General features: G+C 46.3%; 1 protein-coding gene across 1 annotated transcript in view; it reads left to right on the top strand.

Annotated features, from left to right (window-relative positions):
- Positions 1-14,731, top strand: part of LOC126251691 (protein THEM6-like) — a 236,683-nt gene extending 221,952 nt beyond the window's left edge. Inside the window, exon 4 of the mRNA XM_049952277.1 lies at positions 13,153-14,731. Within this exon, the coding sequence (XP_049808234.1) occupies positions 13,153-13,401 (249 nt within the window). The 3' untranslated portion in view covers positions 13,402-14,731. The remainder of the gene's footprint in view (positions 1-13,152) is intronic.
- The last annotated feature ends 757 nt before the right edge of the window (positions 14,732-15,488 follow it).

Here is a 15,488-nt window from a genome sequence, read left to right on the forward strand (position 1 = left end):
CCATTTACTGTGTGGAACTGTATATACTGTGTTTTGTCAAAGTTTAATGAGAGCCCATTTGCAGAGAACCACTTAATGATTTTCTGAAACATCGTTTACAATTTCACCTGTTAATTCTTGTCTGTTGAGTGTGATAGCTATACTTGTATCATCGGCAATAAGTACCAGCTTTGCATCTTCGTGAATATAGAATGGCAAGTCATTAATATATATTATGAACAGCAGAGGACCGAAGACCGCACCTTGCTGCACCCCATTCTTGATTGTTCCCCAGTTTGAGAAATCACCAGGTTTTTGCATATTATGTGAACTGCTTACTTCAGCTTTCTGCACTCTTCCAGTTAGGTATGATTTAAACCATTTGAGCACCGTCCCATTCATGCCACAGTACTTGAGCTTATGTAGAAGTATTCCATGATTTACACAATGAAAAGCCTTTGATAGATCACAAAAAATCCCAAAGACAAAATAAATTATCATAAAAAATGACTGGTCGCAGTTCTGCAACCTTTCAGCATATTTTAAAACTAATTTCTAGTAACACCTGTCGGCCGGCCGGTGTGGCCGTGCGGTTAAAGGCGCTTCAGTCTGGAACCGCGTGACCGCTACGGTCGCAGGTTCGAATCCTGCCTCGGGCATGGGTGTGTGTGATGTCCTTAGGTTAGTTAGGTTTAATTAGTTCTAAGTTCTAGGCGACTGATGACCACAGAAGTTAAGTCGCATAGTGCTCAGAGCCATTTGAACCATTTTTGAACACCTGTCGTAGACTACAGCAGGCCTGTTAGATACGGCTAGGGGAGCTAGAGCGCTCACGCTGTAGTGGTAAAATGGGATGATCAGGCGTCATTACGTAACGCAGCAGGAGGAGGGCAAACAACGTACTGCCCTCAGAGGAATGACCATACATTAGGTTCGGCGTAGCCTTAGATACGAACGTTCAGTATATACGGCACATTGCTTAAGGAAAGACTCCACCCACAAATTTAATCTTCTTCTGCTTCGTCGATATTAACCATATTTTAAAATCGTTTCTATTATGTAAAAGTATAGCAACACCCAAGTTTTAAAGTCCGTAACTTCACTGATTTCAGAGTTTAAAATATTTAACATGATTTTAACGGTACTATTGAAAACAAACTTTCGGTACTCGTCCCATAATTTTCACTTGCCACATTTTGTAGATACAGTCACAAGACATAGTTCAACGGTTCTGTGCATTCATTTTACGAGAAATATTAGCAATTTATCAGTGTTTATTTAAAATTTGAGCCCTAATGTTTCTTTAACCATCAGTTCATAAATATGATGCTAAAATGAATATATTTTCGATAATATAAACATAGAAGTCATCAAGACTACTTCCTGAAAAAAATTAATTTAGATTAGTTAATATTGATGACGAAGTTGACACTGAGCTTAGAAAAACAAACTTGGGATAAGATTGATTTTAACATTTTATCAAAAGATGAATATTATTAAAACAATCATACCCATTAAAATTCACCGGCAGCGTAACGTTCTCACTTCCTGCTTGTATGAGGCTTCTTCTTGTAGTTTCAAGATAACGGTAGCCATTTCCTTGAATTTTCTGAATAAGAAAGCTCTGCGTCTTCTTGAGGTGGTGCAGTGGAAGGGATATCAGATAGTAAGTCAATGCATATTTCCTTTGAGCTTGTTGATTTTAGTGAACAGGACTCCAGTGTTTTCCCTAAATCTATATTTAAAAGTCAACAGGCAAAGTAATTTATTTCAAATGACTAGCTGCCATTAGTTGCGCTTAAGTGTAAGTAGAGAGCTTGCAACTTACTTCGCCAAGTGCGGAGTAAAGATGGTTGGGGTTAGGAACTTCAAAATGGTGAGACATATCATCAACGGATCAGTGCAGAATGTTTAGTCTATATGTTTGTTTGCAATGGTCTTTTGATACGCAACAAAAATAAGCTTTTAAGCGATATGACTGAAGAAAATTTTCATCATGTGGAAGCAGAGAAATAAACGTCTTAATTTTCCCAGCATTTTCGCTATGAAAATACGCATACTTTTTTTTTTTTTTTCAGCAGAAACACTCAAAGAATGAATCTGCAGCTAGATCAAGTTACCACACTGCCCTTCAGTTTGTAAGGGGTAACTAAGTTTCACTGATTTTTGGTTCATGTTGACTGTGTGCAAAATTGGCTACAGTTAGAACTCGCACGTGTTTCTTACCTAGCATCATCAACGTATTAAAAGATGTCCGGCTTCATTGTCAGCTCTGATTAATACAATAGTCTTTAAATGTGCCACGAAACGCGTTAATGAGCCACCCTGAAGCGATACATAGTTGCTCACTGCTGGCGTATGAACGCAAGCCAACTCGCACGAACAGCTGTGCTGAACTACCAGACTTCCGTACCTTTGAGAAGCCGGGTAGCTCGGCAAGAATCCCGGGTTCCGCGCAAGTGTTCAAACCCCTGTCGTAATGTAGTGGATAGGACATTAACTTTTCCTGCAGAAAGCCGTAGGTTCGAAACTCCAGGAGGACAGTGATTTTTTTTATTTCTAAATCTAATCAAGACTTCCATTATTATTTTTATGCAATTAATTGATTCAAATGTATTTTTTAATTTCTAATTTTTCCATGTCATTTTTATCATTATTCTGACTTTATGTGCTCTTACTTTTCTTCCTATCATGCTTTTTTCATCTGAAATATGCCAGTATCATCTATAACCTACAGCCTAGTGCAAGACGGCAGTACTCATCAGTTGGTAAAGCGGCAGGTCGTGTAGCCAGAGTAAGGATTGTATTTTATGTTAATCGGGGACGTAGAAACAACAGGGAGGCTCCGTCCCCGCCGCAGCCGCAGTGGTCCACAACCCCACGACGACTACTGCAGTCCACTTCACCCCTCCACCGCCACACAACCCAGGGTTATTGTGCGGTTCGGCCCACGGTGCCGATGTGGCAACACTGAAGCAGCAAATGACAGACGTAAACTATAAAGTAATTTTGATCAGGCTACACTTGTTTGACAAGCTCAGTAATATGCGTCTACCAGTTAGTTTTCATTACTATGTACATACAAAAATTTGGAGGATTCTATACTATTTACTGACTCGTGCTCATATGCTACATCAGATGTTAGCGCCCCCTGCGGGTCCGGGGTAAGAATAGGCCTGAGGTATTCCTGCCTGTCGTAAGAGGCGACTAAAAGGAGTTTCAACCATTTCGGCCTTCCATGTGATGGTCCCCCTTGGGGTTTGACCTCCATTTTTCAAAATTCTACAGAAGTACGAGCCTTTTGGGGAAGGACGCCTTACGTGGTGTATCACTGGTCCTCCGTGCACTAAGACCTTGGCACTCAGCATTGTAACGGCATTGTAGCCACACCCGCTATTCCTCAAATTGGGCCTAAACGCCTGATGGGTTGCACAAGTTACGCCCATAGTGCGTCCCCATCTGCACCTACGATCATGATGGACTTTCCATGGCACCCGAAATCCAGCACGGTAGCCAGCCCGTTGTGGTGGGGTCGTCATGTACGCTCTAGGTTGTAGCCCCCTGACAACACAGGGATCGTACTGCCGATACCTGAGCTGCACCCTCCCCACGTCGGCCAAGGAGTAGATGCCCGTCTCCTTGGGACATCAGGACTCCCGGCAATGGTCATCCTGCCAGGTGGCCCTTGCTGAGGCTGGGTGGCGCCCGTGGGGAGAGCCCCTGGTCGGAGTGGGTGGTATCGGGCCGGACGTTTCGCAGATGAAACGTCAACATGTATCGGGTCGCTCTGCGGCCGAGTCTTTTAAAACGAAAGGTACTTACTGTCTCTGGTTCTGGTTCTCCTGCCCTTTCCCCCTTGGCCACTCCCTGGGAGGAAGGACAGGCCCGCCGGCTTGGGGCGAAGTACTTCCCCCGCTATTTGGTCTGTTCTCGAACTGATGGGGGGACGTTCGCCACCTCCAAGCCCATGTTCTTTGTTCAGCACATCGAGGACATCTTCGGGGAAATAGAGGCTCTCAGTAAAATGCGTACGGGGCCGTTCTTATAAAGACCACCTCCGCCACACAGTCGGCGGCGCTCCAGGCGTGCGACTGACTAGGGGACATCCCAGTGTCCATTGTCCCACATCTGGCACTGAATAGAACGCAGGGGGTTATTTTTCATCGGGACCTCCTGCTGCAATCTGATGAGGACCTCAGGGCCAACCTGGAGTGCTGAGGCGTGCATTTCGTCCGGCGAGTCCAGCGCGGCCCCAAAGACTGTCGCATCGACACCGGAGCCTTTATCCTCGCCTTCGAGGGGGACGTTCTCCCAGAGAAGGTAAAGGTGATGTGCTACCAGTGCGACGTGCGACTTTACGTCCCGCCTCCTATGCGCTGTTTTCGGTGTTTGCGCTTTGGGCACATGTCGGCACATGTCGTCACGGTGTGAGGCTGAGCCCCTTTGTGGCGATTGTGGACGTCCTCTTCGTGAGGAACATACAACACCCCACCACCTCGGTGTGTCAATTGTCCTGGCATCCACTCGCCTAGATCTTTAGACTGCCCCACGTATCAGATGGAGAAGAAGAGTCAAGAATTAAAAACTTTGGATCACCTCTTATTCTGAGGCTAGGAAAAAGTATGACCGCCTCCATCCCGTGACGTTTACAACTTCGTTTGCCTCAGTTGTGTCCACTCCTTCCACAGTATCCTCACCCCTATCCTGTCCCCCCTCCACCTCCTCCCCCCATCCGGGGTCTATGCCTCCGCCTCCCAAATCCCTCCCTTCCAAATCCTCCTCCCCCGCAGCCCCCGCTCCCTCTGCCCCAGGGGCCACCCTTCCTCCTCCTCCTCCTCCTCCTCCTCCTCCCCCTCCCCCTCCCCCTCCCCCTCCCCCCCCGCCTGAGAAGCGATCCTCTTCTCAGGCGTCCATCGGGGAAACGTTCCGGACCCCAGCTTCCGAGGTCCAGCGTTCCAAAACGGACCCCGCACGTGAGGACCTTCTTCGGGTCCAGCCCACCATCCCTGTGCCTCCTCGGACTTCCAAGAAGGCCTCCAAGAAGAAGTCTCTATCCCCCTCTCCACCCCGGCGCGTTTCGTCTGACGCTCCATCCGTGAGTCGCTGCTCCCGGCCGTCCTCAGTTTCGCCGGGACGCTCTGCTGCCAGGCGCTCAGCTGGCCTCTCGTCGGCAAATGATGCTGCCCCTCCTACACAACCCGGGACAGCGGCTGCAGCTGGCGACGACTCGATGGAACAGGATCCGCCTCCCGCCGGTTGTAGCGTTGTTTCCTCGAAACCTGGCCCTCCGCAGCCGTCGAGGTGACCAGCTCTTCACCCGTTTCGTTCTCCCTTTTTTATGACTAGCGATGGCTTTGTTACATTGGAACATAAGAGGTATTTGATCTAATCGGGAGTAATTACAATTGCTCCTGCGCCTGCAATGTCCGCTCGTCCTTGGTCTCCAGGAAACCAAGTTCTGCCCAACTGACCGTATTGCCTTTACCCACTATTCCTCGGAGCGGTATGAGCTCACCCCTGTGGACGGTATCCCAGCTCATGGTGGGGTCATGTTGCTCGTTCGGGACGATGTCTATTACCATCCCATCCCATTGACCACCCCACTCCAAGCAATAGCTGTCCGTATTACTCTTTCTGCTTTTACTTTTTCAGTTTGTACCATCTACACTCCATCGTCATCTGCTGTTAGTCGGGCTGACATGATGCACCTGATCGTTCAGCTTCCCCCGCTGTTTTTATTGTTTGGCGACTTCAATGCGCATCATCCCCTTTGGGGCTCTCCTGCATCCTGTCAGAGGCTCACTCTTGGCGGATGTCTTCAACCATCTCAATCTTGTCTGCCTCAATACTGGCGCCCCGACTTTCCTCTCGGACTCTACACATACCTACTCCCACTTGGACCTCTCGATCTGTTCTACCACTCTTGCCCATCGGTTCGAGTGGTATGTCCTTTCTGACACCTATTCGAGCGACCACTTCCCCTGTGTCGTTCGTCTTCTGCACCACACCCCATCCCCACGTCCTTCGAGCTGGAACATACCGAAAGCTGACTGGGGACTTTACTCCTCCCTGGCGACCTTTCCGGACCACGATTTTCTCAGTTGTGACAGTCAGGTCGAATACCTCACGGCTGTTATCGTCAATGCTGCCGAACGTTCCATTCCTCATACTACCTCTTCACGTCGCGTTTCCGTCCCCTGGTGGAATGAGGCTTGTAGAGACGCTATCCGTGCTCGACGACGTGCTTTACGCACCTTTCGCCGCCATCCTACGTTGGCGAATTGTATTGGATACAAACGACTCCGAGCGCAATGCCGTAGAGTCATCAAAGACAGCAAAAATGCTTGTTGGACCTCTTTCACCAGCTCCTTTAACAGTTTTACTCCCTCTTCTGTCGTATGGGGTGGCCTGCGCCAGCTTTCGGGCATTAAGGCCCACTCTTCGGTACCTGGCCTGACCTCGGGTAATGAGGTCCTTGTTGATCCTGTGGCTGTCTCCAACGCCGGTTTTTCGCGGAGGTTTCAATCTCCGCCCATTACCACCCTGCCTTCCTTCCCAGGAAAGAGGCAGAAGAGGCTCGGCGACCTTCCTTCCACTCGCTGAATCTGGAAAATTGTAATGCCCCCTTTACTATGCGGGAACTCGAACGTGCGCTTGCACTGTCCCGGTCCTCTGCTCTGGGGCCAGATGCCATTCACGTTCAGATGCTGGCACACATTTCTCCGGCGGGCAAAAGCTTCCTTCTTCGTACCTACAATCGCGTCTGGACCGAAGGTCAAGTCCCCATGCGTTGGCGTGACGCCGTCGTTGTTCCTATACCCAAACCTGGGAAGGATAGACACCTTCCTTCTAGTTACCGCCCCATTTCTCTTACAAGCTGTGTCTGTAAGGTGATGGAGCGCATGGTTAACGCTCGGTTAGTTTGGATTCTTGAATCTCGACGGCTACTTACCAATGTCCAATGCGGCTTTCGTCGCCGCCGCTCCGCTGTTGACCACCTTGTGACCTTGTCGACATTCATCATGAACAACTTTTTGCGAAGGCGCCAAACAGTAGCAGTGTTCTTCGATTTGGAGAAGGCTTATGATACCTGTTGGAGAGGAGGTATCCTCCGCACTATGCACAGGTGGGGCCTACACGGTCGCCTGCCCCTTTTTGTTGATTCCTTTTTAACGGATCGAAAGTTTAGGGTACGTGTGGGTTCCGTATTGTCCGAAGTCTTCCTCCAGGAGAACGGAGTGCCTCAGGGCTCCGTCTTGAGCCCTTTTTGCCATCGCGATCAATCCAATTATGGATTGCATTCCACCTAATGTCTCAGGCTCTCTCTTTGTCGATGACTTCGCGATCTACTGCAGTGCCCAGAGAACATGCCTCCTGGAGCGCTGCTTTCAGCGTTGTCTAGACAGCCTATACTCCGGTTCTCTGAAGAGAAGACTGTTTGCATCAACTTTTGGTTATATAAAGCGTTCCTTCCGCCATCCTTACATCTCGGTCCCGTTGTTCTCCCATTCGTGGACACAACTAAGTTTCTAGGGCTCACGTTGGACAGGAAACTGTGTTGGTCTCCACATGTCTCTTATTTGGCGGCCCGTTGTATACGTTCCCTTACTGTCCTCAGAATTCTTAGTGGTTCATCTTGGGGTGCGGATCGCACTGTCCTGCTTCGCTTGTATCGGTCCATAGTCCGATCGAAGCTGGATTATGGGAGCTTCGTCTACTCGTCTGCTCGGCCATCCCTCTTACGCCGTCTCAACTCCGTCCACCATCGGGGGTTACGTCTTGCGACCGGAGCCTTCTACACTAGTCCCTTCAAGAGTCTTTATGCTGAAGCTGCTGAATTACCATTGACCTACCGGCGCGACGTACTGCTGTGTCTGTATACCTGCCGGCTGTTGTCAATGCCCGACCACCCCTCCTATCCGTCCTTCTTCGCCGATTCTCTCGACCGTCAGTATGGGTTGTATGTGTCCGCCCTGCTGCCCCCTGGAGTCCGCTTCCGTCGCCTGCTTCGACAATTGGAATTTGCCCTCCCTACCACCTTCAGAGGGGGTGAGAGCCCGACAACACTTTGGCTCCAGGCTCCGGTTCATATTTATCTCGACCTCAGCTCACTCACGAAGGAGGGTACTCTGGCTGCGGTGTATTGCTCACGGTTTGTCGAACTTCGTGCTCGACTTGCCGGTCACACCTTTATTTACACCGATGGTTCCAAAACTGACGATGGTGTCGGCTGTGCCTTTGTCGTCGAGGCCGTCACCTTTAAATACCGGCTCCTCGACCAATGTTCCAGCTTTACGGCCGAGCTTTTTGCTCTCCATCAGGCCGTTCAGTATGCCCGCCGCCACCGCCATTCATCGTATGTACTCTGCTCTTATTCACTCAGTGCTCTTCAGAGCCTTGGAGCTCCATATCCGGTCCATCCCTTGGTGCAACGGATCCAGCAGTCCCTCCATTCTTTTGTTGCAGATGGCTCTCCTGTCAGCTTTCTGTGGGTTCCCGGCCATGTAGGAGTGCCTGGGAATGAGGCTGCTGATGCTGCAGCCAAGGCTGCAGTCCTCCTGCCTCGGCCAGCCTCCCATTGTGTCCCGTCATCTGACGTTAGTGGGGTTGTTTGTAAGAGGCTTGTGTCGTTGTGGTGGGATACTTGGTCATCACTTCAAGGAAACAAGCTCCGGGCAGTAAAACCATTCCCAACTGCTTGGACAACCTCCTCCCGACCATCTCGGCGAGTAGAGGTCCTTCTGACCAGGTTGCGGATTGGGCATTGCCGGTTTAGCCACCGCTACCTGCTCTCCGGTGACCCAGCCCCGCAGTGCCCTTGTGGTCAAGCATTAACAGTGCGCCATGTTTTATTGTCGTGTCCCCGTTTTAGTCAATCTCGTGTTGTCCTGTCCCTGCCATCTACTTTACCGGATATTTTTTTTTGGTTGATGACGCTCGAGCAGCTGCTCGTGTTCTGCGTTCTATAACTTTGACTGGCTTGTCCAAAGACATCTAGCTTTTTACGTCTTTTATCTGCATCTTTGTCAGGACTTTCTGGTGTCCCCCCCTCCCCTTGGGTTTTACTAGATTCCATGTGGTCTAACAACTGACTGGGCGCTAATGACGTCAGTAGTTGAGCGCCCTTAAACCCCACCAAAAAAAAAAAAAATCAATGTTAGTATGACTATTTGTAGTACAAACACAATGTAGTGTTTTTTTTATTTAGTGAAGGTCCATTTTCACAGAATCACTTAACAATTCTAGGGAAATTTTGTTTACCAACTCTTCTGTTGCTTTCTCTAATGGAATTCATTATAGCACTAGTCAGCAGCTCGTGGTCTAGTGGCTAATGCTGCTGCCTCTGGATCACGGGGTCCCTGGTTTGATTCCCAGCTGGGTTGGGGGTTTTCTCTGCCCAGGGACTCGGTGTGTTGTCCTCATCATTTCATCATCATCATTCGTGACAGTGGATAGACTGGATTGTGTAAAAATTGGACTGTGTAAAAATTGGTATATTTTATGGGCGCTGATTACCGTGCAGTCGAGCGCCCCACAAACCAAACGTTATTATTATAGCACTAATATCGTGGTCTAGGGGTAGCGTCTTTGATTCATAATCAAAAACGTATTCGGTCCCGGGTTCGATCCCCGCCACTGCCTAAATTTTGATAAATAATCTGCATTGGCGGCCGAAGACTTCCGGCATAAGAAGTCACCCTCATTCTGCCAACGGCCTTGTCAAAGAGGGCGGAGGAGCGGATAGAGGTTCAGGGCACTCTCTTGTCCTAGGGGTGGGAAATTGCTCCTAAAGGCGGAAGAATCAGCAATGATCAACGACATGAGGATGCAGAAGGCAATGGAAACCACTGCATTAAAGACACGTAACGTGTATCCACAGGACATGTGGCCTGTAATTGAAGAAGTGTCATGATGATCTCTCCATTGGCAAAAGATTCCGGAATAGTCCCCCATTCGGATCTCCGGGAGGGGACTGCCAAGGGGAGGTTACCATGAGAAAAAGATTGAATAATCAACGAAAGGATAACGTTCTACGAGTCGGGGCGTGGAATGTCAGAAGCTTGAACGTGGTTGGGAAACTAGAAAATCTGAAAAGGGAAACGCAAAGGCTCAATCTAGATATAGTAGGGGTCAGTGAAGTGAAGTGGAAGGAAGACAAGGATTTCTGGTCAGATGAGTATCGGGTAATATCAACAGCAGCAGAAAATGGCATAACAGGTGTAGGATTCGTTATGAATAGGTAGGACAGAGGGTGTGTTACTGTGAACGGTTCAGTGACCGGGTTGTTCTAATCAGAATCGACAGCAGACCACCCCCGACAACGATAGTTCAGGTATACATGCCGACGTCGCAAGCTGAAGATGAACAGATAGAGAAAGTGTATGAGGATATTGAAAGGGTAATGCAGTATGTAAAGGGGGACGAAAATCTAATAGTCATGGGCGACTGGAATGCAGTTGTAGGGGAAGGAGTAGAAGAAAAGGTTACAGGAGAATATGGGCTTGGGACAAGGAATGAAAGAGGACAAAGACTAATTGAGTTCTGTAACAAGTTTCAGCTAGTAATAGCGAATACCCTGTTCAAGAATCACAAGAGGAGGAGGTATACTTGGAAAAGGCCGGGAGATACGGGAAGATTTCAATTAGATTACATCATGGTCAGACAGAGATTCCGAAAGCAGATACTGGATTGTAAGGCGTACCCAGGAGCAGATATAGACTCAGATCACAATATGGTAGTGATGAAGAGTAGGCTGAAGTTCAAGACATTAGTCAGGAAGAATCAATACGCAAAGAAGTGCGATACGGAAGTACTAAGGAATGACGAGATACGTTTGAAGTTCTCTAACGCTATAGATATAGCAATAAGGAATAGCGCAGTAGGCAGTACAGTTGAAGAGGAATTGACATCTCCAAAAATGGCTATCACAGAAGTTGGGAAGGAAAACATAGGTACAAAGACGGTAGCTGCGAAGAAACTATGGGTAACAGAAGAAATACTTCAGTTGATTGATGAAAGGAGGAAGTACAAACATGTTCCTGGAAAATCAGGAATACAGAAATACAAGTCGCTGAGGAATGAAATAAATAGGAAGTGCAGGGAAGCTAAGACGAAATGGCTGCAGGAAAAATGTGAAGACATCGAAAAAGATATGATTGACGGAAGGACAGACTCAGCATACAGGAAAGTCAAAACAACCTTTGGTGGTATTAAAAGCAACTGTGGTAACATTAAAAGTGCAACGGGAATTCCACTGTTAAGTGCAGAGGAGAGAGCAGATAGGTGGAAAGAATACGTTGAAAGCCTCTATGAGGGTGAAGATTTGTCTGATGTGATAGAAGAAGAAACAGGAGTCGATTTAGAAGAGATAGGGGATCCAGTATTAGAATCGGAATTTAAAAGAGCTTTGGAGGACTTACGGTCAAATAAGGCAGAAGGGATAGATAACATTCCATCAGAATTTCTAAAATCATTGGGGGAAGTGGCAACAAAACGACTATTCACGTTGGTGTGTAGAATATAGGAGTCTGGCGACATACCAACCGACTTTCTGAAAAGCATCATCCACACAATTCCGAAGACGGCAAGAGCTGACAAGTGCGAGAATTATCGCACAATCAGCTTAACAGCTCATGCATCGAAGCTGCTTGCAAGAATAATATACAGAAGAATGGAAAAGAAAATTGAGAATGCGCTAGGTGACGATCAGTTTGGCTTTAGGAAAAGTAAAGGGGAGAGAGAGGCAATTCTGATGTTACGGCTAATAATGGAAGAAAGGCTAAAGAAAAATAAAGACACTTTCATAGGATTTGTCGACCTGGAAAAAGAGTTCGACAATATAAAATGGTGCAAGCTGTTAGAGATTCTGAAAAAAGTAGGGGTAAGCTATAGGGAGAGACGGGTCATATACAATATGTACAACAACCAAGAGGGAATAATAAGAGTGGACGATCAAGAACGAAGTGCTCGTATTAAGAAGGGTGTAAGACAAGGCTGTAGCCTTTCGCCCCTACTCTTCAATCTGTACATCGAGGAAGCAATGATGGAAATAAAAGAAAGGTTCAGGAGTGGAATTAAAATACAAGGTGAAAGGATATCAATGATACGATTCGCTGAGGACATTGCTATCCTGAGTGAAAGTGAAGAAGAATTAAATGATCTGCTGAACAGAATGAAGTCTAATGAGTACACAGTATGGTTTGAGAGTAAATCGGAGAAAGACGAAGGTAATGAGAAGTAGTAGAAATGAGAACAGCGAGAAACTTAACATCAGGACTGATGGTCACGAAGTCAATGAAGTTAAGGAATTCTGCTACCTAGGCAGTAAAATAACCGATGACGGACGGAGCAAGGAGGACATCAAAAGCAGACTCGCTATGACAAAAAAGGCATTTCTGGCCAAGAGAAGCCTACTAATATCAAATACCGGCCTTAATTTGAGGAAGAAATTTCTGAGAATGTACATCTGGAGTACAGCATTGTACGGTAGTGAAACATGGACTGTGGTAAAACTGGAACAGAAGAGAATCGAAGCATTTGAGATGTGGTGCTATAGACGAATGTTGAAAATTAGGTGGACTGATAAGGTAAGGAATGAGGAGGTTCTATGCAGAATCGGAGAGCAAAGGAATATGTGGAAAACACTGGTAAGGAGAAGGGACAGGATGATAGGACATCTGCTAAGACATGAGGGGAATGACTTCCATGGTACTAGAGGGAGCTGTAGAGGGCAAAAACTGTAGAGGAAGACAGAGATTGGAATACGTCAAGCAAATAATTGATAACGTAGGTTGCAAGTGCTACTCTGAGATGAACAGGTTAGCACAGGAAAGGAATTCGTGGTGGGCCGCATCAAAACAGTCAGTAGACTGATGACCAAAAAAAAAATCGTCTGCAGAAAGTACCAATTTTGCTTGTTGAATGTTACGTGGAAGCTCATTCACATATGGGGAATAGAAGTGGACCGAAAATTGAACCCTGTGGGACTCCCTTTGTGTCCTTTTCTTTCCCCTCCCAATCACTAAAATTTTCTAGCTTTCCTACGTTGTCTGAATTAGTCATCATAGTTCACACAGTCAAATGAAATGTTTCACCCTCAGATATTTTCATATTATACTAATACTTTATGTTCAAACTTCATGCAGATTACTTAATGAGACGTTGCATGTACAGGTGATCTACTGGGATACGAAGTCGGTGTTCATGGAGCACCGATTCATCACGCCCAAGGATGACTTCGTGCGCGCCATCGTGATCTGCCAGCAGCGGGTCATCAATTGCAACGCAGAGGATATCATCAGCGAGTTGCTGGGCGCCAAGGACGAGGAGGTGGGCAGCCGCAAGCCGCCGCTGCCCCTCGAGGTGGCAAAGTGGATAGAGAGCAACGAGATCTCGAGCGCCAACTTGCGCAACGGCTGCTGACCCCGGCCCGCGGGGGCGCCTCCCACCCCCAACGGCGTCGCCGCCCCCGAGCCAGAGCGTCCCCCCGTCCCCGCCCCCGAGTGCCCTCCCGCCCCCAACGGCGTCCCTGTTCCGGAGGCTGACCCTGTCAACTAGACTTGGCCCCTCTGGCATTATTTATTCCTCTAGCAGGGCTCACGGATCGGCTGGCGAGTGAAAAAGACTGACAGCAGTGCTTATCTCCCCATTTGTGACAATCAGTAATACGAAAGGGAAACGAAACTCAGGTTTCTATCTAGAGACCTGCAACTAGTCGAGGAATCACTTTTCTGTAGCCTCCCCGCTACAGACAATATATTTATTCGTCGCTGACAACAGCTGTACGTTCTTATCTAAGTCAAGAGGAAGTAAGTTGTTTCCTAAGTTAAATGTAAGATGTGGAACAGTGCAGTACGCTTCTATGTAACTGGTTGCACCCCCTAAATATTGTGATGAGGCTACCCTCAAAAAATATTCAGATTTATCTGTATTTGTCTCTTTCACTAGTGATCTGTCCTACCTATGCATAATATTTTAAAAATCCGGAAGTCAGTCTAAAATATCGATTTAAAAATTAACTCCACACATTTCATGTCAAAAAATACTGGATAGTATACCAAACCACGGTTCACCAGCAGTTTCAACCATTTGAGGATGATCTCCGATCAGGTCTGATAATTTTAGCAAATGACAAAGTTCTTATGTGAAATGCTGTAGCATGACAAGTATATTGCTGTTGGAATAATGCATAAAGTGTGAGTTAACAATGAATATGTCGCTCACTGTGACCTGTTACATTTAGAATTTAGGAAACCAAAGCACATTAAATATGAGCTGTCAACTGGACAAATGCATGTAATATTAAAATTAAACTGCTGCTTATTTTATCAACGACTTTGTAAGTGCATAAGGTTCCTCAGTTAAGTCTAAAGTCTTTTTTAACTTTTTGTACATTTATATACATCCCTACTACTTCAATGCCTGTCATGTGCCCATCTTCTGCCTTAGGCACACACAAAAAGTAGTCATATCAACACGAAAGGATGAAGACTGTTGTAGTCAAACAGAAAATTTCATTACTGGCTTCTAAATCATATTTTTTTCCTTCTATTCTAAGTAAAAAATAAGCCTTATCAGTTCTTTCTTTCGTCTTCCACTTTCCTCTAGAGTCTGATACTATTATGACATTATTTGTTGAAACTAGAAACTACTTAGTAGTCTTCTTCTTCTCTCTCTCTCTCTCTCTCTCTCTCCCTCTCTCTCTCTCTCTCTCTCTCTCTCTCTCTCTCTCTCTCTCTCTCTCTCTCTCTCTCTCTCCCTCTCCCTCTCCCTCCCCCCCCTCTCCCTCTCCCTCCCTCCCTCCCACCCTTCCTTCCTTCCTTCCTTCCTTCCTTCCTTCAGTATTAAGCTGTGCTGATCCATTTAAACTTACAAAGGTAAAAAAAAACCTTTCTCTTATACACCCAGATGCAAAATACTAATTATACAAGCACCATTAATTCAGAGACCAAGATGATTATTTTTCTATCTGTTATAAAAGCAGTGCAGTTCATTAGTTTGCAAAAAAATGTTTTCAACTAATTTGAATCTTTGTGTTTAATTATCACAATTTCATAGCAAAGTTTATAAATCCATTTCTTTCCATCTAATGGCTGAAAGTTAATACATTCTATGTGGTATTGCTATGGTCTACTAGAATAAAAAATTCATTTTTCAATGTAGCAAAATCAAACCTATCTAAAGAATCCCTACAGGTCATTAGTTATCAGTTATCTCCAGTTGAAACTGTCTTAAGTAGACTTAAGATAATTAAGTTAAAGATGTTAAGTAATATAGGAGAAACGTCTGTGTGCCAGAAAAGATCTACCTTACACATTCTCATTATAATATGAGAATAGTTAATATTGGTCAGAATGATTATGGAAATATTTACAAATATATATATGTATACAATCAAAATGAAAATGTATTATGGTGCTGTCCTCTCTCATGCAGAATGATTTGACTTTTTATGTATGTTATGTCACTTACTGAAAGCAGTGACAACCCCTTTGTAAAAAGTATGCTAT

Source organism: Schistocerca nitens, chromosome 4 (assembly GCF_023898315.1).
Source record: "Schistocerca nitens isolate TAMUIC-IGC-003100 chromosome 4, iqSchNite1.1, whole genome shotgun sequence".
NCBI classification, from domain to species: Eukaryota; Metazoa; Arthropoda; class Insecta; order Orthoptera; family Acrididae; genus Schistocerca; species Schistocerca nitens.